At 45.5% G+C, this 21,183-nt stretch overlaps 1 protein-coding gene across 1 annotated transcript in view; it reads left to right on the top strand.

Annotated features, from left to right (window-relative positions):
* The window catches only part of SOBP (sine oculis binding protein homolog (Drosophila)), a 114,983-nt gene that overhangs the window by 83,012 nt on the left and 10,788 nt on the right, over nt 1-21,183 (top strand). Inside the window, exon 6 of the mRNA XM_009893861.1 lies at nt 13,582-15,536. Within this exon, the coding sequence (XP_009892163.1) occupies nt 13,582-15,534 (1,953 nt within the window). The 3' untranslated portion in view covers nt 15,535-15,536. The remainder of the gene's footprint in view (nt 1-13,581; nt 15,537-21,183) is intronic.

Below are 21,183 nucleotides of genomic sequence, written 5' to 3' on the forward strand. Positions count from 1 at the left end.
TCTACTTTCCTCTCTCCTCCTCCCCTCTCCTCTCCCCTCCTCTCCTCACTATTTGGAGGATATGCAGACTGTTGCATTCCCCGTCTCTTCTTTTCCCTGGCCCTTATTTCAGTCTTACATGCTCCCTGTGAGAGTGCCCAACAGTTGCTCAGAATAAGCCTCTCTCCACTGGTGATTTTGTGCTAATAGAAGGGAGAAGACGAGCTGGGTCTGTACCAACAGGCTCAGTGCCTCGCAGCAAGAGAAACCAGAGGGATGCAGAATGCTTCCTCTGTGCACAGGCGAGCAATTTCCCTCACTTGGCTTCATCTTCTCCAGCCCCCAACTCCAGAGGAAATGGGAAAATGAATTCCAGTCTCCATGCCCAATCTGCAAGAGATGTGACACGTCTCAGTCCTGGGCTGAAACCGATGTGACACACTTTTCCTTGATCCAAGCAGATTTTGGATCTGGCCCAGGGTTGTTCTAATCAAATGTGGTTTCCAGAGAGAGGGCTGCTCTTTAAACTGAATGTATTCTGGGACGCGGATGGTGTGTACCATTACCAGTGGCGAAACCATCAATTCTCAAAGTGTGAATCACACGCAGTCAAATCTGGAACAGTTTTGACTCCCTTCAAAGCTCTATAGACTAAAACCCAGCAACACTTCTCTTGGAAAGTTGTAATTTATTTTTTTTTCATCCATTTTTACTAACGGTCAAGTCAATCTTTCCCTGATCAAGTCAATCTTTCCTTAACATTATTTTTCCAAGTAAGCAGTTGATGCAATCCCTCAAGGATTTTATATGTTTGGGAAAGGTGGGGAAATGTGTGCAGGGGGTCTGCCCCAGGTAGACTGTGAAACCCGGACAGTTCCGCTGCAGCCCACGCTGTGTATGTTATGTTAGAGCTGTGTATGTATATGTTAGAACACATAGCGTATAATGGGTCCTGGCCTGTAAATATTATTGCATGATAGAAATTAACATGTAATAATAAAGCCTGAAGATTCCTGACCTATATAGATAGGTGGGAAAAAAACATATATATATATTCCAAAGCACCCAGAGACTTCTATTCTGTAAGCTTCTTGCTTGGACAAGCATAAGTCAGAAGAAACAACACAAAAATCAGTGACAGTTATGCCACTGTACAATGGCATAGGTGAGAGGAAGAATTGGACTTAGAACCCTTCATCACAGGTAAATAAAGATTTCTCAAGGTTTCAGATTGCATTCCTTCTTGCTATTCTACGGACTAATGATATTTCAGATCTAGATTGTAGTAATATTCTCTAGACCCAGTAATACTGCATTTAAGTCTGAGTGATTTACTGGCTGTTCAGTGGTGATTTTGGTCCAGGTGAAGTGGTGTTGGCCTCCAGCAATGCCTTAGGCTAAAAGCATCATATGTTAGCAAAAAACATTAACCTGCCTCTCAAACCTCCTCATTATTACATTTATAGTCTTGTCAACCAACCTGTGAGCCACTGGAAACGTAATGGAGGGGGTTTTATTGTTATTTTTATATTCTCTTGAATATTAAAAAGAAAATATATTGGAGAAAAAATACATATAAGATATTACCAGATATAAATTCTAGACAGATGAGCCACATGGGTTATTTTCCATCCAAAAATGTTACTTTGCTATATGACCAGAATAAAGTTTTGTTCAGAAAAAAAGGCTGAACATGTTTATTCAGGTCCTGAATAAAAAACTGAATTAATTAGAGAATATGAATCTTCATTTGGCTTCTGAAGTTATCTGCAGACTTGGTAGCATGAGATTGTCAAGGGTGAAGATTTCTCATTTGGAAAGATTTTGGTCACTCGCTATGTGAGATACTATTTGAGGCTAGTAAAGTGCCCCTTTCCTCTTTTACTTTTAAGTTTTCCTGTGCTTAACAGCATCTGTAATTCTCAAAAGAATGTGATAGAAACACTTACAATGTTAATTGCTCTCAATTTCCCTTTCTTTTCCTGGTTGCTGGGCCTGGATGCAGGGAGTGCTGCCTACAGGCTCTCTTTCCTCAGTGCACTGGTTGACAGCTGCTCTGCGGAAGAAACCTTCCGTGACTGATGTTTGGTCCTGTTCTCCTGAGGAGCAGGGTCTCTGCAGCCCCTGCACAGGAGCGAGGAGCTCCTGGCGTGGCAGCGGTGCTGGCCCTCTCATCTGTCCCCTGAGGAGGGGCTGGCAGTGGTTCTCAGCCTGAAGCACTGGTGAGTCCCCACAGCTTGGGGACCCCAGGGATGGAGAAGCTGCTCTGCTACCTCTTGTAGCTGACCACATGAAAATGTAAACTGTGCAGAAGGTTCTCCAAGGACATGGGGGTAAATCTCCCCATGAGGAAAGAAATGCATTTCCACTCTCTGAGGGAGAGGAAGGGGGGGGATTTCCTAGGTTGACCTTCCCCTGCTGCCCTGAAGAGACTGGACGGGCACTGCACACTGTGAAGGAGTACTTCTAAGCCCCAGAAATATTTTTCCAGCTGCTAGCTTTGTTTTCTTTCTTTTGGGTTCCTGAATATTCAAAGCCGATAGTTCTTGTCCTGTTCTCAAGGTGTTTATGACAATTCCCACTACCGATACTTTGCATGGCTTTAGTGGCAGCAGTTTGAGGAGGTACATTCATGTCATCTTTAGGAAGAAGCAAAGCTCTCACTGTGGCACTGACAGCTTGATGATCATAAAGCAAAACATACTGTTGTGGAAAGGCACCTACTGTAGTTCACTGAGGCTCCCAGTTTCACCTACTCGATGTAGTTCTTGCTTCTGGCTGCTCATTTTTTTCCCAAATCGTTTCAGGACCAGGGGAATTTCAGAATGCACATCATGGGAAGTCTTGGCCTGGAAATCAAGTGTCTGACATCAAGGTGACCAATGCCCACATAACCTGAATCAAACTGCTTGCCTGACCAGCACATAGATCTGTGCCACTGGTCTGCCAAGCTGACTTCTCCCAGTGCCACCCATGAGCTAAGGGCCTTGAGGAGCATGATGCAGACACTCAGTTGAGTCCACAGATCCCTACCCTCAAATTAGGCTTACCAAGAAGGAGGCTACAGACACACTTGAATGGTCTCCTGCCAGACCAGGTTAAGTCTGGAAGAGGAATTGCCTCTTGACCTTTTTGTGTGGGCACACCACCGTGCAAATGTTGGCTACTACTTGCAGATCTGTGGCAGCTGTCTGATGAGCTTGAGGCTTGATGGGTGTTGGAGACTTGAGCTTGGGACTCAGTGGCTTGAGCCAGGGTTTGCTCTGCCCCACAGTCTCTTGCATGACATAGTTATGCTCAAAGGCCAATGGACTCACAGTGGGACGAGGTTTCTCAGGGCCTGCATTACTCTTGGAAAGGGCATTCAGGCTTAGGTGATCTTCAGGCATTTCTGAAGTGTGAGTCTTCATGAGACAAGTTGTCTGTCCTGATGAGGGCATGTAACCTCCCCACCTCTCTCTCCTGCTCTTGCCCTCTTTTCATCTTCTGCATCATCTAAATTTTATTTAGGACTTCTGTCACTGCTGGAGTGGTGGCCTTAGCCAGTACTGAAACATCAGTGCAGATGTGCCCTGTAATCAGCTTTTATGGTACAAGTGTAAAAAACCCATATTAAGGATTTTAAGGTTTAAATGCAGTTATTGTCCCATTCTGTGTTATTTCAGCCAGGAAGGTTTCTGGGGAGAAGAACTTGCCTCTTGGCAAGCCCCACCTCACACTACATTCATTTTCCCTGAAGTTTTGCCCACCATATTGTGGGCTTCACCAGTGGTTTCAGATCCAAAGTTCCTCCTGTGGTTTCAAAGCCTCAGACTGAAGTTGAAAACACGGAGCTCAGCTGTTTCTATACAAAATCAAATATGTAGCCACTCTGATGAAACAAGACCCAACCTGGATTTCCACCGGGTATTAGCATAACTTACATTTGTTGCTTTTGGCTGGGAACATTAAAAAGCCCCCCAACACAAAGGAACGCAAGGGCTTTGAAAAGACTATGTTTTAAATACCACAGATGACAACTGCAATGATTCAAAAAATGAAATCAATTTATCATTAGCCATTAATTACCAAATAGGTCTATTTTCTCCTTATGCTTCATGTAGCTTAGATTTTTGCATAATTAGGATGAAAAATGGAGACAGAGTGGGTCTTGCATTTAAATGACATAAAGTCAGTATTTGCTCCTCAGTACTGTGGTAAAGATTTTCAGGAGGACGAGAAGTTTAGGAGGGTTACGTCAGAGAAAGGAGAAGCAAGTAAGCAGGCAAGCTTTGGTCGCTTTTAAACAGAGACAAACTCATCACAGGACGGTTTTAAGTTGTAGGCGACTCCAGTGTTCTGTTTTGTCAACTGTTTTTGCACAAAGCTCCAAACATTGTAAAAATCTGTTTTCCTTCACACCTAGCATCGCTACCAGCTATATTGTAACCACATTCACAGTGTGTTAGAGCCTGCCTCGGGGTTCCTTCGCAGCAGGTTTCAGCTGGAATGATTTTATTTTTTTTTTAATTTTCTATAATAATCACTCAAGTCAAGTGGAACAATCATAAAAAAATATCACGAGCCATCTTGGGCAGAAAAATCCTGGAACGATAAACGTGCTGAATGTCTTGCCATAAGCACATTGAAAATGGTGATCGAGGATGGGTAACTGCTTAGAGCTACGCTTTGGAGTATGCCTGTTACTAGTGTTGGTTGACATTTGGTAGTGAAAGAGCATCAATTCCCAGTCATGACAGCTGAGGCAGGGTTTTGGTTACGGTCATCTTGAAAGTAGATGCTGTGGATTGCCCTCCTCCCCCCCCCAACCAAAGCCCCCACCCCATGGGCCAGCATGCATCAGCTGTGGTGCTGGGCATGCAGACCCCTGCGTACCCTGTTCAGGCAGCAGCCATGCCTCGGGCTACCCAGTCCCTTTTGAGAAGAAGCCTGAACTGGTCCAGGGTGGGCGTTTTGGAGGAGGATGGGGTAGGGAGACGTGGGACACCTTGGTGAGTGATGGCAGGTTGGGTGGCTTCTGGAGAGGCTGGGCCCGCTCCATCATAACCAATGTGATCTCCTTCTGTGATAAGGTGACCCACTTAGTGGATGAGGGAAAAGCTGTGGATGTTATCTACCTGGATTTTTGCAAGGCTTTTGACACGGTTTCCCACAGCATTCTCTTGGAGAAGCTGGCTGCTCATGGCCTGGACAGATATACTCTTCGCTGGGTAAAATCTGGCTGGATGGCCGTGCCCAGAGAGTGGTGGTAAATGGAGTTAAATCCAGTTGGTGTCCAGTCACAAGTGGTGTCCCCCAGGGCTCGGTGCTGGGGCCAGTTCTCTTTAATATCTTTATCGATGATCTGGATGAGGGGATCGAATGCACCCTCAGTAAGTTTGCAGATGACACTGAGATAGGCAGGCGTGTTGATCTGCTTGAGGGTAGGATGGCTCTGCAGAGGGATCTGGGCAGGCTGGACCAATGGGCCGAGGCCAATGGTATGAGGTTCAACAAGGCCAAGTGCCGGGTCCTGCACATGGGTCACAACAACCCCATGCAGTGCTACGCTTGGGGCGGAGTGGCTCGAAAGCTGCCCGGCAGAAAAGGACCTGGAGGTGTTGATGGACAGCCAGCTGAACATGAGCCAGCAGTGTGCCCAGGTGGCCAAGAAGGCCAACGGCATCCTAGCCTGTATCAGGAATAGTGTGGTGAGCAGGACTAGGGAAGCGATTATCCCCCTGTATCCCCCTGTACTCGGCACTGGTGAGGCCCCACCTCGAGTACTGTGTTCAGTTTTGGGCCCCTCACTGCAAGAAGGACATTGAGGTGTTGGAGTGTGTCCAGAGAAGGGCTACAAAGCTGGTGAGGGGTCTGGAGGACGAGCCTTATGAGGAACGACTGAGGGAACTGGAGGGGTTGTTTAGCCTGGAGAAGTGGAGGCGGAGGGGAGACCTTATCACCCTCTACAACTACCTGAAAGGAGGTTGTAGAGAGGTGGGGGCTGACCTCTTCTCCCTGGTGAAAAGTAATAGGACGAGAGGAAATGTATTCAAGTTATGTCAGGGGAGGTTTAGATTGTATATTAGGAAACATTTTTTCACTAAAAGGGTTATTAGACATTGGAATAGGCTGCCCAGGGACGTGGTAGATTCGCCATCCTTGGAGGTGTTTAAAAAAAGGGTAGATGTGGTGCTTAGGGACATGGTTTAGAGGTGGTTTTGTCAGGGTAGGTTGATGATTGGACTTGATGATCTTAAAGGTCCCTTCCAACCTTAGCAATTCTATGATTCTATTTGGGGCAGAGTGCTGACAGCTGAATACCTTTTGTGATAATTATCTGGGAAGAAAGCACAACAGCATTAGGATAAGCAAAAAAGCCTTTAAATTATGAATTTCAATTCCATTATGCTGATTATTTCTAGCCTCTCGAATGAGTTTGTCATTTGACGTTGTCTCTGGGTGGAACGTATTCCCCTTCTCTTCTCTCTGACACCACACATATGAGCAGAGCACGGCCATGTCCTTCTGCAGATCTTCCCAACCAGCTCAGCTTTCCCAGTTGGCATGTCAGGATGCCTACCTTGTTACTTCTTAATATTCATCTTTTTTTTTCTGAGTCAGAAAATGCTAAAAGGGAACTCCAGTGCCTTGGAACCATCTTTATGTCAAAGAAATCACCACATGTTTGTTTGCTATTAGCTGAGTGGCGCCTTCCCAACCTGGCAGGGGCTTTGCTTCCCCAGGGGCAGCTCCACGAGGGGACCAGTGAAGAATTAGTACAGACCTCCAAGCTGCTGTTTGCTGTTTGTCCAACCCAGAGCCCCACTGGGGCTTCTCTGTGCTCAGAAGCGTTGAATACAGTAATACTTGAGGTACAGCTCATTGCTCCAAAGTTTCTCTGTGCTTGGCCCTGCAACAGACTGCAAAGACGAGGCCGTGTGCAGGATTTAGCACCCTGGGCAGAATCTATGAGGTGATTTGTTTAGAAATTGCCATTACCTTTTAGGTGACCTGCTCCAAAGAGGAGCCTTGGTGGTGGATAAATGGAGGGAGCAGGCAGCCACGTTGCCCAGCAAGCTGGGGGAGCTGGCAAGGACAGCTGAGAAAGATTTCACACGCCTTTGCCCTTTAAATATATTTAGGCACGTAGTCCCTCAGGGCACACAGATCTAGGTTTCTTTTCTTTCAATATACTGAATTTTCCCCTGGTATCCTGCTGGGAGTGCTTCAGAGCCTTGCGAGGGGGCCCGGCTGGCAAGATGCCTTGGTGTCCATGCCGCGGCGGCCGGTGGGTGATCTGCGAAGGGTTTGACTGAGCTGTGTGTAAGAGCACTAGTTGTGACTCATTTGGCTGTTTACTAGAAACCTCTGTTATGTGCATTTCAAGCCACTTCCTAATTTCTAGATTGCTGCCGCGTCCAATGTTTGGCAGGCTTCAAAAAACTTGAGCCCTTGCTGAAAAACTTACGGCTGGTGTGTCGGGTTCTTGCTTGGCTGCAAGACAGGAGCCTGTGCAGGGACAGGGGGGTTGTCTCCTCACCTTGCGGCTTTTGGGATGGGGTGGGAGCCTCTGCCTTCACGCCTCGCACATCCTGGGTGGGTGGCAGGATTGGAAGCTGCAGGGAAGGGCCTGGGACACAGTCTGGGCTAAAAGGAAAGGCAACCAGGGCCAGAATGGGATACAGGAAATGTGCAGTGGCATCCATGAAGCCAGAACATATGCCTAAGCATGTATGAAGAGACAGCGGTTGGAGACCACAGTGGGAAAGAGGAGTAGAAACTACTCAGCAAAGTTGAATACATGGCTTTTATACCAAGAAGCAAGGTTTTGATCATCTTCTGTCCCATGTTTCGGTGTCTTTGATAAGAGCGTGGTCCTCAGGATGTGATGCAGCCTTCCCTTGTGCAAGGTCTTCCACAATGGCATTCTCCTGAGCAAGGAGAGGAGCTTTGTTAGTCACCCTCTGGTTCTGGAGAAGCTGAAAAGGGACTGTCTTTGCCCTAGTGACCCCTTTCTGTCCTTTCACTAAGCTTTACCAGGGAGATAATACTAGTCCAAAGTGTTGTGTTTAAGGCACAGGCTCACGTTCACCACAGCGGTGGTGTTCACATGTTACTCGTTCCTGGTTTCTCTTGGGCTGATGTAAATATCTCCACAGACAGATTTTAGCAAATGTGTTTCTTAATGAAGTAGTGGCGGATACTGGATTATCCTTCAGAGGTTAGTGGCAGACTGCACTAATGGATGAACTTTGTGCCTGCATTTGACAGCCGATTAAAGTATTAATTACTCTGTGCCTAAAGCCCAAGCATGGCCCTTTTAAGTGTAGCAGGATGCCTGTGTTGTGCCCGCGGGGTAACCTCATGGCCATGTCGGGACTCCGCTTTGGATGTTTCTATCAAAATAAAGATAGGGATGCCAACAGGAATGGCTTTTTTCCCCTCTTTGTATTAGAGAAATCTGAGCGTTACAGGATCCCTGGGTCCTGGCTTCCTCGGTGTTCCCGTATCGGGTGCGAGTAGTGTTTCTGCTGATGCGGTGTCTTCTGAGTCGTCTCCTGGTGTAGATTGCTGCATGTTTCACAGGAAAGCGGATGAATGATATCAAGTCATTGAGCTTATAAGTAGCACACTGGCAACCCGCCACTAAAATATAAATACATTAAATGTACTGAAGGAAATGTTCATTCTGTTGTTTAGCGTTGGACATGCCCCAGTTAGGTAAATTTAATCTTCTTGAGGGTTGTTGCGTTACAGCTGAATGAGATAGGCAGTTATCTTATTACTGATCTTTCTGTCATTTCGGGTTTGTATTCTGGCATTCGTGGTGTGAAGTGTGCTTGCCCAAGAGCGGTCCTAGGAGTATTTTCCAAGGGAGTTGAAGGTGCAGAGGGGATCTGTTAGCACCTTGCAAGGTCGGACCCTTTCTCTTGGAAATGTTCACGCTCCTTGTCAGTCACACCACTACCGGTCCCACCTGTTTTTGGGTAGAAATGTACAAAGTTGTTGCTTCACCCGTGTTTCTTAGGATATGTCTGAAACTCGACCTTGCGGCATCTATTTTCTTCCCGGGTATTCCCTTTGTTAACTTGTGCTATGGGATTTTCTACTGCAGTTCCTCCCAAAATCCCCGGCCCTGCCTCTGCTCCTGTTGAGGTCAGGGGCAAGGCTCCCACTGACTCCAGGGTGAGCGGAGGCCGGCATCGAGCGTCAGACCCAAAGCTTATTAATTGCATTAAAGAGGAGTCTCTCCATTGTTTTCCACGGGTGCTGGGTCAGACCCTCCCAACTTGACCCCGCAGCGTTAACTCTCGTGACTAATCCAGCTGAAACCTGGGGAGCTACTCCCATGCGTAAGCACTACCAAATCCATTGCGCAGCACTTACAGGCACTCTGCAACAGTTTAGCTCTTCTTCTGGTTGTCCGGTGAAGGGAAAGGATGAGGCAGGAAAAGGGAAGCAGGAAGAATAAATGAACAGAGAGATTTTGAGCTGGTTATGAAGAACGACGATGTTCTGTACGGAATACAAGTACTTAAAAAAATAAGACATTGGCTGTGTGTTTTACAGATAAGAAAACGTTATTTTATTGAACAGAAAGATATATATGTTTCACCTATCACATCTGAACTAATCAGTGTAGGCTTTTAGAAGAAGTCTGTAATTACTCTGAGCACGTCATTAGTTAGATGTAAAATGAATGATATTGCTCCGTTTTATTACCTCTAGTGATATAGCCATTTGTATCATAAATTCATTGACCTCATCTTAAATGATCAATCCTCTAAGACAGACTTGATTCATTAATTCTTAAGTGACATTTTTTCTACTCCAGTAATTTCCTCCTCATCGTAGGGACTGTTTTTCTGCCTTTTAGTATGGTATTGTAACATATTATATTACCTGCCCATGACATGCACATTTTATACTTGTATCTTAAATAAGCAGCATAGACTGATTGCTTAGGTAGATAGATAGGTAGGTAGGTAGAGAGATAGATAGGTAGGTAGATAGAAAGAAAGGAAGGAAGGAAGGAAGGAAGGAAGGAAGGAAATAGTGAAATACATGGATGTAGTAGATGATAGACATTTCTCACTGACGTTAACTTCAACAGTTTGAGATGTTGCATAAAATCGATGAGATGATAATTATTAGATATTTGGTCCATCCAGGATGTTCAGAGGGACAGAATTGCTGCCTTTAATTTCTGTGGCTGTAATTAATTTTAGTGATAAAATATACAGAATGGTCTGTGATTAATATGTGAGTGAGGCAGGCAGACTTCAGAGTTTCTTGTACCTCAGTGAATTATTGAAAACAGGAGAAATCAGTAAAGAATTTCTAAGCAGGATTTCTAAATATTTTACTGAGGAAGAGAAAATATTTGTTTAGCTAGGGGTGACACAGGAGCCCACTTGAGATAAACAAATCAATACAGCAATAAAACACTGAAGTATTTCAGTGAATTTTTCAACTGATAACTAATAAAATTAAATTATTAGAAATTATTAGAAAAGGTGCCACAACTTTTTCGGGGTCTATATTTTTCTTTTAGTCAGTTTAATTAAAGTCACCAAGGGGGCGCTTCCTAGAAAGATCAGGAGGCTGGGTTTACTCTCTCGTATTTCTCAGGTGCTTCTTTGGCAGCGGGCTTACATGTTGGTTTGCTTCCTTTGCCCCGAAGGAAGGGCAAATCTTAGCCGCATCATCCAAGGACTGAATCAGGGCAGCAGCTGCATCTGGAGTCCTGCCCCATCCCTTACAGCAGCCGCCTTCAGGACCGGTCTTCTCCCCATCTTTCCCCTGCAAGAAGATACTGTTTTGGTGGGTGATGGGCTGGGGTGGGCTTCATCCTTCCCCTAGCCTTCCTCAGGAGCCCGCTGGGAACTCCTTGTACCTCATTGTGCAGTTCTTGGGGTACATGTGGAGACCCCCTGCCTCTTTGCACAGCCCTTGGGGCAAGAGCATACCCTGCAAGTGGCAGAAGGAGCACAGTGGTTTGCATCCTGATTCCATACACACAAAAAGGTAGCTTTTTGTGGCTACAGCAGCGAGCTCTCCATCAAAAATGACTTTAAGTGAAATTCAACAGCCTTACTGAGTTAAATAGTACCTTATTAACTCGCGGTGTAGACTCACAAATTCCCCTTTTGTCTGCTTGTAAAACAGTGGCAAGTCAGAAAATTTCAGGAGGTCAGTTATAAGGTGTTTCCATCAGACCATCCTGTGTGGACTTGCCAGGTGGGTGGCGAAATCCACATCCAATGCCAAATACCCGGGATGGTTCAGTGCCCACTGCTGCTTGTTTGCACTATTTGCGGCGAGGGGTTGCCCAGCTCCGGTGCTGTCTGCGATGGCCGCTGAGCCTTCCAACAGGGAGAAGAGGGAGAGCCGATGCCTGGTAAAAACCCAGGGGCCCTTGGAAGTGGGTTCGTCCCTGCTTTGCCTTCCTCCCTGCACTCCTGCTTCCCATCTGCCCTACGCCTTGGGGGGACGCCTGTGCTATGGCAGCGGGAGGCATTTATCTCGACTCTGCTGTGCATTTGACAGCCTTTTTGTCCAAGTTTTTTTAGAGCGCTACATCATCAGTGTGCGTTCAATGCAGAGCTGGCCCTGTTTGCAACGCACCGGGAAATTTTCTCCCTCGCGTGGGGTATCGTGATGGAAATATGCCCGTCCTAATGCCGCCCGTATCGAGCATCACCAGTACCCCCCTCCTTTATCTCACGTGGCGCTGCGTCTGTGTGCCCAAGCTAAAAATCTGGGCCCTGCATTCCCAAACTTCAGGGGTGGCTTAATAATTGCTACTTCTCAAGTAATTATTTAGTGTGATTTAAATGCTGGGATAAAATCTTCGTGGTAGAGACGGGGAGCGTGTGCGTGAGCGTGTGAATGGGGTGGGGAGGCAGGAGCGGGGATCAAATAGCAACACAACTGGATAACCAAAAGGTCATAGAGTTAAAATAAACAGGCTAATAGCCATAGCATATAGGGGGTGTGGGTGTGTATATGTGTGTGTATATATATTAAAGATATATTACTGAAAACTCAAAAATGTCACCACTGTTTATATTAAAGGAAAGCTGAGAGTTAAATGAGATGGGTAATCAGATGCCCGACATATGTTGTTTGGAATTGTTTATATGGCCAATAGTTATTAAAATTAATTATCCTTTTAATGCAGTCTTTTCACAATCATATTCTTCTTTTCCTTTTTTTTTTTTTTTTTTTTTTTTTTTTACAAAAGATATAGTCATTTCAAAACAAGCTAATATGGGCTATTCGGAAAAGGCAGAGCAAACAATACCAGGATGTATTCTGACATGGTCATAGGCTCAACATACTGATAGAAAGCACCAAAAATCTCTGTCAACGGAGTATTTTGAGAACTAATGTAAATGACAAAAATGGGGGGTTTGTGTGTGTAAAATTCTGTCAAAAAAGTAAGGCACTGAAAAATCTGACATCTGTTTATCTGTTTATAGCTATGGCAAGATTACTCATATTAATTCTTGTTTAAAATGCCATATGAAGGAAAGGCATTTGTGCAAACAAGAGTCATATTTGAATTGTAGATCATGTCTTCACCATCTGTGAGAGCTGTTGGTGTTGCAAAATTAATGTGTTAATGAAATCACAATAATTTCTCTGAAGTAATGGATTCCGAAGCCTAGAATGACTATTTTTTGAACTTTGGTGTCTAGTGGTTTACAACTGGGAAAACCTTTCACAGCTTAATTAGTTCTGCAGCCTTACTTTAAAAAAAAAATGGCTATGCCTTCGCCACACCAATAGTAACACAGAAATGGATTAAATGGAAAGCAGAGAAACAAAAGAAAAATGAGCCTGCAATGTAAAGTTCTTGCCATAGTATTTGAAAAGTTGCTAAATAGGCCCTTGCTTGCCAAGAAGTTTTACTCAGTGACTCGTACACAAGAGTGGGCAAACAGCTCAGAAAATAATTCCAGCTTGCTGAAACATCATGATTTGGGACTATTTGAACCTCACACAAATGTCCTGACTATTTCCAAGTTTCTCCTTGGAATGAAGGGCAAAGGATGAATGATGCTTTTTGCTTCATGATGCCATTTTAAAATACCACACCCTTTCCAACTTACTATTTGATACTCTTAATAGAATACTAAATATTACAGTGTGCTGCAGTTTAGCAGAAATGATTTGCATTCATTTCCAGCAACTTCCTGAGCCCTTTTCCAGTTATCATACTCCTTGTGTAGTATGGCATCTCAGATGGCACAGGTGTGCTTAGATTACCGCTGAGGAGTAGTCGCAGCCATACTCATACACATTTTCTATACCTACATATGCGTGTTATAACAGTTTATGCCAACTGAGGATTCTTCTCTGTGATATGGGTTTAAGATATATGTACTGTATAAGGCAGAACTGAGATCATGTGAGCCAGAAAAGGGAGTGGCACTCAATTCACTAATATTTTGGAGAAAAAAAGCGCATAGTTTTCACAAACATAACTATATTTTTTTCTGCTAGCAAAATAATGTGAGTATTTAGAAAGCAACTGAAAAATGACTTTTGAAATAACACTATGAAGAGAGGATTGCTTTTCTTACCTGATTTGATTTTATTACTGTGTTGTAGGTATGTGACTGGTGTAAGCACATAAGACACACAAAAGAGTATCTGGATTTTGGGGACGGGGAAAGAAGGCTTCAGTTCTGCAGTGCAAAATGTCTCAATCAGTACAAAATGGACATTTTCTACAAAGAGACACAGGCCAATCTTCCAGCTGGACTGTGCAGTACATTACATCCTCCAGTCGAAAATAAAGCAGAAGGCACTGGGGTGCAGCTGCTGACTCCAGATTCTTGGAATATACCGCTAGCAGATGCTCGGAGAAAAGCCCCATCCCCAGCGTCTGCAGCTGGCCAAATTCAAGGTCCTGGACCATCAGCGTCTACCACTGCCTCTCCGTCTGACACTGCCAACTGCTCTGTCACTAAAATCCCCACACCAGTTCCCAAACCTATTCCCATCAGTGAGAATCCAAATATTCCACCAGTTTCTGTCCAGCCACCTGCTAGCATTGTGCCTCCAATTGGTGTCCCACCTCGCAGTCCTCCCATGGTGATGACAAACCGTGGGCCAGTTCCTCTGCCCATATTCATGGAACAGCAAATTATGCAGCAAATCCGTCCACCATTTATTCGTGGGCCGCCTCACCATGCCTCAAATCCTAACAGCCCTCTATCAAATCCGATGATTCCTGGAATCGGTCCCCCACCAGGTGGTCCCAGAAATATGGGTCCCACCTCTAGCCCCATGCACAGGCCGATGCTTTCCCCTCATATCCATCCCCCCACAACACCTACCATGCCTGGGAATCCTCCAGGTTTGTTGCCGCCTCCCCCTCCTGGAGCTCCTTTGCCCAGTCTTCCCTTCCCCCCCGTCAGCATGATGCCAAATGGTCCTATGCCTATGCCACAGATGATGAACTTTGGATTGCCATCCCTTGCCCCGCTGGTGCCACCCCCGACTCTACTAGTGCCATATCCTGTCATTGTCCCTTTGCCCGTCCCCATCCCCATTCCCATCCCCATTCCTCACATCAACGACTCCAAACCCCCCAATGGCTTCTCCAGCAACGGCGAAAGCTTCATTCCGAGTACCTCCAGCGAGACACCTGGAGCAAAGCCAACCAATAGCTCTTCATCCCCTCGAGAGTCAAAGCAAGGATCGTCTAAATCCTCTGACTCGTCACCGAGCTGCTCAGGCCAGTCCCTAAATCAAGCTCAAGTGCTTCAGGAACACAGTAAAAATGAAGTTGTTGACTTGACTGTCAGACCTAGTAGTCCAGTGAACAGTAAATTTGGTTTCCCCAGTGTGCTACAGGGTCCACAGGACGGTGTGATAGACCTAACAGTAGGCCACCGGTCTAGGCTGCACAATGTTATCCACAGGGCTTTGCACGCCCAGGTCAAAGTTGAACGTGAACCTAACAGTGTTGTAAATTTGGCTTTTGGTAGCTCAGACAAAAGGAACTGCAGCGACTGCAGGGACAACTGCAGCCCAGTTGACTCAAAAACGTTACCGTGCAGTGACGGAGCTCACTGCTGTCCCGTCTCCTTGGCCTCCGGCATGCCGGGACTGGAAGCTGGTGCAGCGGTGTGCAATGTCATTGTGAATGGCACGAAGAGCACGGAGGGTTCCAAGAACCCGGAGCCACCACAGGAGCTGAAAAAGCCCCAGCCTCCAGAGGAGCTGGCGGTGAGCGAGCTGGAGTCCGTTAAGGAGAACAACTGTGCATCAAACTGCCACCTTGAGGGAGACGCTGGCAAGAAGACTGGGGAAGAGCCCCTTGCTGGGGGAGACAAACAGGACCCGAACCTTAACAATCCAGCAGATGAGGACCATGCGTATGCTTTGCGGATGCTGCCCAAGACAGGTTGTGTGATCCAGCCTGTGCCAAAACCAGCAGAAAAGACTGCTATCGCGCCGTGCATTATCTCAACGCCAATACTCAGCACAGGGCCAGAGGATCTGGAGCCACCATTGAAAAGGAGGTGTCTCCGAATTCGAAATCAGAATAAGTAAAGGTTTGTGTAATCACTACTGCCTTCTGTGTGAGTAGAATGAGTATTTTCAGGTATGAGGTCAAACTCGTGTGGATGTGGCCTTTGTGAAACAAGATACAGGTCCCGATTTATCAGCACTTTCAGTAAACTATTGGTATTTATGTTTTAATATTGTTCTTTGTGTTGTATTGCATCTGTACTTGTCAGTACTCCATCCATCAGCAGCCTCATTACACTTTTGCTCACAGAACATTTCGTGGTGGTGCTGGCTGTGAAATTATTGTGTTGTGTATGTCAAAGTCAGTGATTTTCTGCCTAGGACATGGTTTAGGTCTGGGCCATTAATCTGCTTACTTATTCCAGCTGAGTTACGCAGCAACTCAAGCCTTCATGATGATGATTGAAATTGCCCTACAGCATAGCATAGAGCAGGACGACCCAGCTGCTTCCTGCTAGCTCAGAACCAATTGACTTACCAAATGGTCATCTCCGACCATCTTTGTTTGGTCTGCCTCCAGACTGCACCCTGGCTTTCAGCCGGACTGTACTCCAGGGAGTGGACCCCCTCTCCCTGAGCTTTCCTTCCTCAGGTGTCGGTGTTTAGGCACTGCCTGCTGTAGCTTAACTCAGCAAGACCTGTGCCATGGGGCTTTACTCTCTTACCTGAGGTATCTGCCTTCGCTGCAAGTCTCCCACCTTAGAAAAGCAGTTGAGGTTTCCCCCAGCCCTGCAGTGGTTATATCTGTATGGTTCCTGGCAGGGCTGCAAAGCAAGGCAGAGATATGGGTAAGTCCACCAACAACCAGGGCTTGTCCAAGGACAATGCTCCAGAGGCAGAAACCCCCCCACCCTTCATTCGGCCTACTGAGTCCCTCTGATAAAACAAAGCCTTTGTAAAACTGTTAGTTTAGTATATGTCTGTTGCTTCAAACCTGTGAGCAAGAAACAAATGTAATTGCATTTGTTTAGATTCACAAGCGTGGAGAGCTTCTTTTGGGAAAAGGGAAAATGGTGGGTGTTGCAAGAAATCTGTTCAGCAGTAAAATACTGACGGTTTGCCGGATGTGGCTTGATGACATGCCAGATTTCATTACAATCCGTGGAATATTCTGTAGCCTCCAGTAAATCCCTGTCCCTGGTAGCACAAATAGTGACTGCAGTGGTGCAATACGAATATTGCCTTGGAGGGCTTGGCACCCACAAACATAGATAGCAGCGCAGGCTGTGGAATCTGGGCCATTGCAACGTCTCCCCGCTTCATCAGCGCAGGCTAATTGCACCATCAAAGATACCGCAGTATATAGTCAGAACTCCCTTTTTATTTGTTAACGCTGCGTTCCCTGTGTTGGCTGCAGTGCTGGAAATGTTGCTTCCCTTGATCACAAACAGTATTTATTTTCTTTCTTCGGTGGAACAGAACCATTATTCTTTGCTTTCGGCATGTGCTGGTACATTTAAAAGATACATTTCCGAGAACAGGGAACAACTATAACTTTCTTGGACTAATAACCAACATATACAATAACTCAGAAGTCAAGTGAATATTTAAAATCTTTACACACTCCTAGACCCTGCTAGTGGGGATCCCCCTGCCCACCCCTGAGCTATGGATGGATTGTATGTCCCTCTCAGCAGCGAGATCTTTATTGCAAACCCCAGTGTGCCACTTTTGGAGCTCGAAAGATTGTCTCTTCATAAATGTGCACGTGCTTTTACCTAGGGGTCATGATTTGATCTAGTGAGAAGGCCACTATTTGACTGTATCCCTTCTATTTAATTCTAGGAGAGCCGTGGTTAACCCATCCTTTCCCACCTTGCTCAACCTCTCCATAGCTGTGGTTTGTTTCAAGGCAGTGCTAAGAGACTTGCACATTCGTGTGTTGACACTGTAGCCAAAGACAGTCTGGTTCTTAGCATCTATTTATGCTTGCCCAGACCATCCAGGCTGCAGTAGTGCCACCTCTCCAAGGTCCCGATCCCAAGAAGGGTTTAGCATTGTCCAGAGCCAAAGCCTTAAAACTCAGAGAGAGTTCTGGATTCACTGAATTGTGTATTTTTGCTTGTTGACACGATTATACGTGACATCGCTTCACGAATAGCATTTGACAGAGAAAGTGGGCAAACTGAACAAACTGCACTGAAAAGACAAGAAGGATGCTTTATCACTCACTTATTGTCCTCAGCTCTTTGTATTCTCGGAATGTCAATAACTGCCACAGTGGTTATCCTCAGGAATAACCATTTTCCCATTCACCAAAAATGTTATGTATTCCTTTGTCTCAGTGCAAGGGTTGTGTTACAGGAAAGTTTTCAGGTTGCCAGGTGAAATTAATCTGACCCAATATAGATATCTGGAATGAAGACACAGCTGAGCTAATTGCCTAAGCTCTCTTTAAAATCAACCTAGAGAAGCAGGCACTTCAAAGAGACAGCTGAGCTCATCCTGAAGTCGACAACTAAGACAGCTCGGTTGAATTGTCCCCTAGGAGTGCCTATTTCTCCCTGCTGTGAAGGAACCTTAGGGTGACTGGCACGGACATAGATGTCCCCATAGAGACTGAAAGTTAAAAAGCCCAGCCTAGGTGTCTGCCATGCCTCTGGGGTTTGTGCAATAGCATAGCACGGCATGGTGATGGTTATTAGTCCGTCTGTGTTCATCCCCTCCTTCTTCCACAAAAAGAAAAGAAGTAGCCTCTATGCAGAAGAGATATGACACCAGGATCCTTGTGTGCTAAAAAGGATACCCAAAATACTCTGCAGAAATAAACAGGGTGATAACCATCTCATTCCAGTGGGTACCTCAGTGAAATGCGGGTGGGTTTTGAGCCTCTCAAGGCACACACAAGTGATTTGTGCAGCTATGATGATTGATTTGAGGTGAGGACTCTTTGGTTTCATGCAGAGCCCTCCTTTCAGTGGTGCTGGTAACAGCCATTCCAAAGGAGCCGGGGGGGGGGGCTGCTTAGATTTCTGGCTTCCCAGCAGTCTGTCTGTGAAGGCTGCACAGGGCTCAGAGCCTGCCCATGTCTGTAGAGATGGGACGAGCAGGGGGAGCAGAGCATCGGTGCAGCCCCTCATGCCACAGCCCTGACCTCCGCTGTGCCCATGAGTTCCTCCTGCCCAGGCCTGGGGCAGGGCGGAGGTAAAGCCCCGCTCCTTCGGCAGTCTGGTTGTGGGAAGGATCCCTCATGAGACGACTCCCAACCTCATAGAAATTCTACTAAAATACAAAGAGAGTAGGAGCTGCACTAATAATTGTGTAGACTTGGGCCCTCGGAGGTTTGTATTGATTGCACTGGCCACACTAAGCCTGGAGAAGAAAAAGTCCAGAGAATTGCCTCTTTCTCTCTTGCTCCCCACCTACCCTAATTGGAAAATCTAAACATATTGCCCTAATGTGCAACTTTTCCTGGATTTTATTTCCCATCAAATTGTGTGAAAAGAAGGAAATCAGCCAAATATTTTTACGCTAGAGTTCTGGACAGACAGATTGAATTCGTGCAATAGCAACATGGACTCTCTAAAAAGGAATCAATGCAAGCGTGACCTTTTCAGGCAAGTCGCCAAACTCTGGATTATTTAATGTACCAATTACTTGATTATTGGAAGTGCTAATCAGCAACATAATCCTTGATGTTAAAGTTTAGTCTCTCCATCAGGATGTGGACTGTCAAGCTGTTCTAGTTTGATGCAATTCAAAGAACCAGCAAAAGGTGTCTCGGTGCCAAAGTCCTACTATGATAAAGGAGTGAAGCTAGGAAGAATATTCTGTTGAGTGTTATTTTTTCAAATTTGAGCAACATGAATTTCTAAGATTAGCAGCGTTAGTGTTGCCTGCCTACATGCTTTACGTCCAGGCAGGGTCAGTTTTAACCCTCCAGTTTTGGTGTCAAGGTTTCCTAAAGCAAATAAATGGTAACACTAAGGTCTGCTTGGATTTAACATGATAGTTATGGTAAACTAGATTAGAAAATTAAGCGGCATGCATGCTAAACTCACAAGTAGCTTCTGTGTGTGTGTGTGTCTGTGTGTCTTGACTAATCCTATGTTGGGGGCAGAAGGGAGTTTTTCTGCTTGTGTCAGCAGAATTTCTCCCAGAAGTAATGGAAATGGTAGGAGTATGGCCACCTACAGAGCCAACCTGTATGTCCTGGGGTCACCATCTGCTGAGTTATAGGCCCAAACCTCCAGCTGTCTAGTCCATACATTGTAGTCATAAAAATATACACCATGCACAACGCTCCAGTTCAGAGCAGAAGTAATATGTATCCCACTGTGAGCTCCCCTGCCCATAATGGTCCAGCACAAAATTTCCTGCTCTGGTCAGGATTCCTGGGGACATAGCTATTAACCTCCCTTTCTGCCTTAAGAGTTTTTATCGCTCCCCTGTCACTGTAGCATCTATCTACCAGCATCTTACCCTGCCCTCCTCGTTCTGATCAGGATAGAATTTGACCTTAAAGGTATACTTGAAAAGAAGTTTTATAGATTTAAACACATTTTTATGCTAATCATCTTCGTTGACACAGTACTATGGGCCAGAGCCTTAGCTAATTTTAACCACTTGTGCTAAACTAATTTAAATCATCAGAGTAATTGGACTCGTACACTTAACACCTACTCTTCTGGTTCAGAAGTTTTCCTTCACTTGGCTTCTTATGAGACTACAGAAATTTTCCATTTATCCGAAGGGGGAGAGGAGAGACTGTTAACACCACAAAGTCTTAAACACATTTGCTTGGAACTGAAGCTTTGCCCTTGAGAGCTGCCTGGCTCTAGCAGTGTGATCTTATGTTTCAAAATTGCCTGTGTAGCTTCTCAGATATATTAATTCAGAAAAAGGATTTCCCAGGAAAAAAAAAAAAAAGAAAAAAAAAGGTTCTCAAAGTGGTGAAGTATAAAATGACATACTTCCAGAGTAGCTTTCAGCTCCCACATCTCGCTGCCGGGGTGTGGGAGCGCTAACTTCCGTCTCAGTGGCAGTAAATAGCAGGCTTGTGGTACGCTGCTGTAGATCACCGCACACTCTTTGAATCAAAGGAACAAGTGCTGGTTTCTGATGGGTTCCTCCCGCTTTTCTCTAAAACCTCCTAGGGCACATGTTTCAAATACAAAATCTGATTCTTTAACCCAATTTAGTAAATAACTATACCTGGTCTGATTTGAAAAGGCAGTGAGCTTCTAGGGCTGTTGGCAAACAAAACACATGGCCAGAACTTCAGCCAGCAAAAAAGGCCATAGCTCAGTTGACAGACCCACAGAAATCTGCAGAGCCTGTGGCTCCTGGAGGCTGTAGCCTACCTGACAGCTCCCAGGACCTGGGACCACTGACTTCAGAGATCAGTTTGGTGCTTACTTGCCCTTACTAGTTTTAATTGTCTTGTGAAATGAGAATTATTTGAACTGAAAAAGCATCTAATCCATGTCATTCCCTAAGCTGGTACAACCCACATTCATACTGAAATGACAAGTTACTCATTATTCTTTGCCAGGCTTTAAAGACGGACCAGGCACTTACATACATACAAGGCCTAACGCTCCTCTTACTTATTAAGTTGGTGCAAAGCAGATTTGGCTGCATACAAAAGTGTTAAGTGTAAAACAGGCATAGGGAGAGACTAGCTCTACATCAGTCTGTTTTTCTGCTGTTGAGCTACCACAGGCAGGG

Source organism: Charadrius vociferus, unplaced genomic scaffold (assembly GCF_000708025.1).
Source record: "Charadrius vociferus isolate BGI_N301 unplaced genomic scaffold, ASM70802v2 scaffold129, whole genome shotgun sequence".
In the NCBI taxonomy this organism is placed as follows: domain Eukaryota; kingdom Metazoa; phylum Chordata; class Aves; order Charadriiformes; family Charadriidae; genus Charadrius; species Charadrius vociferus.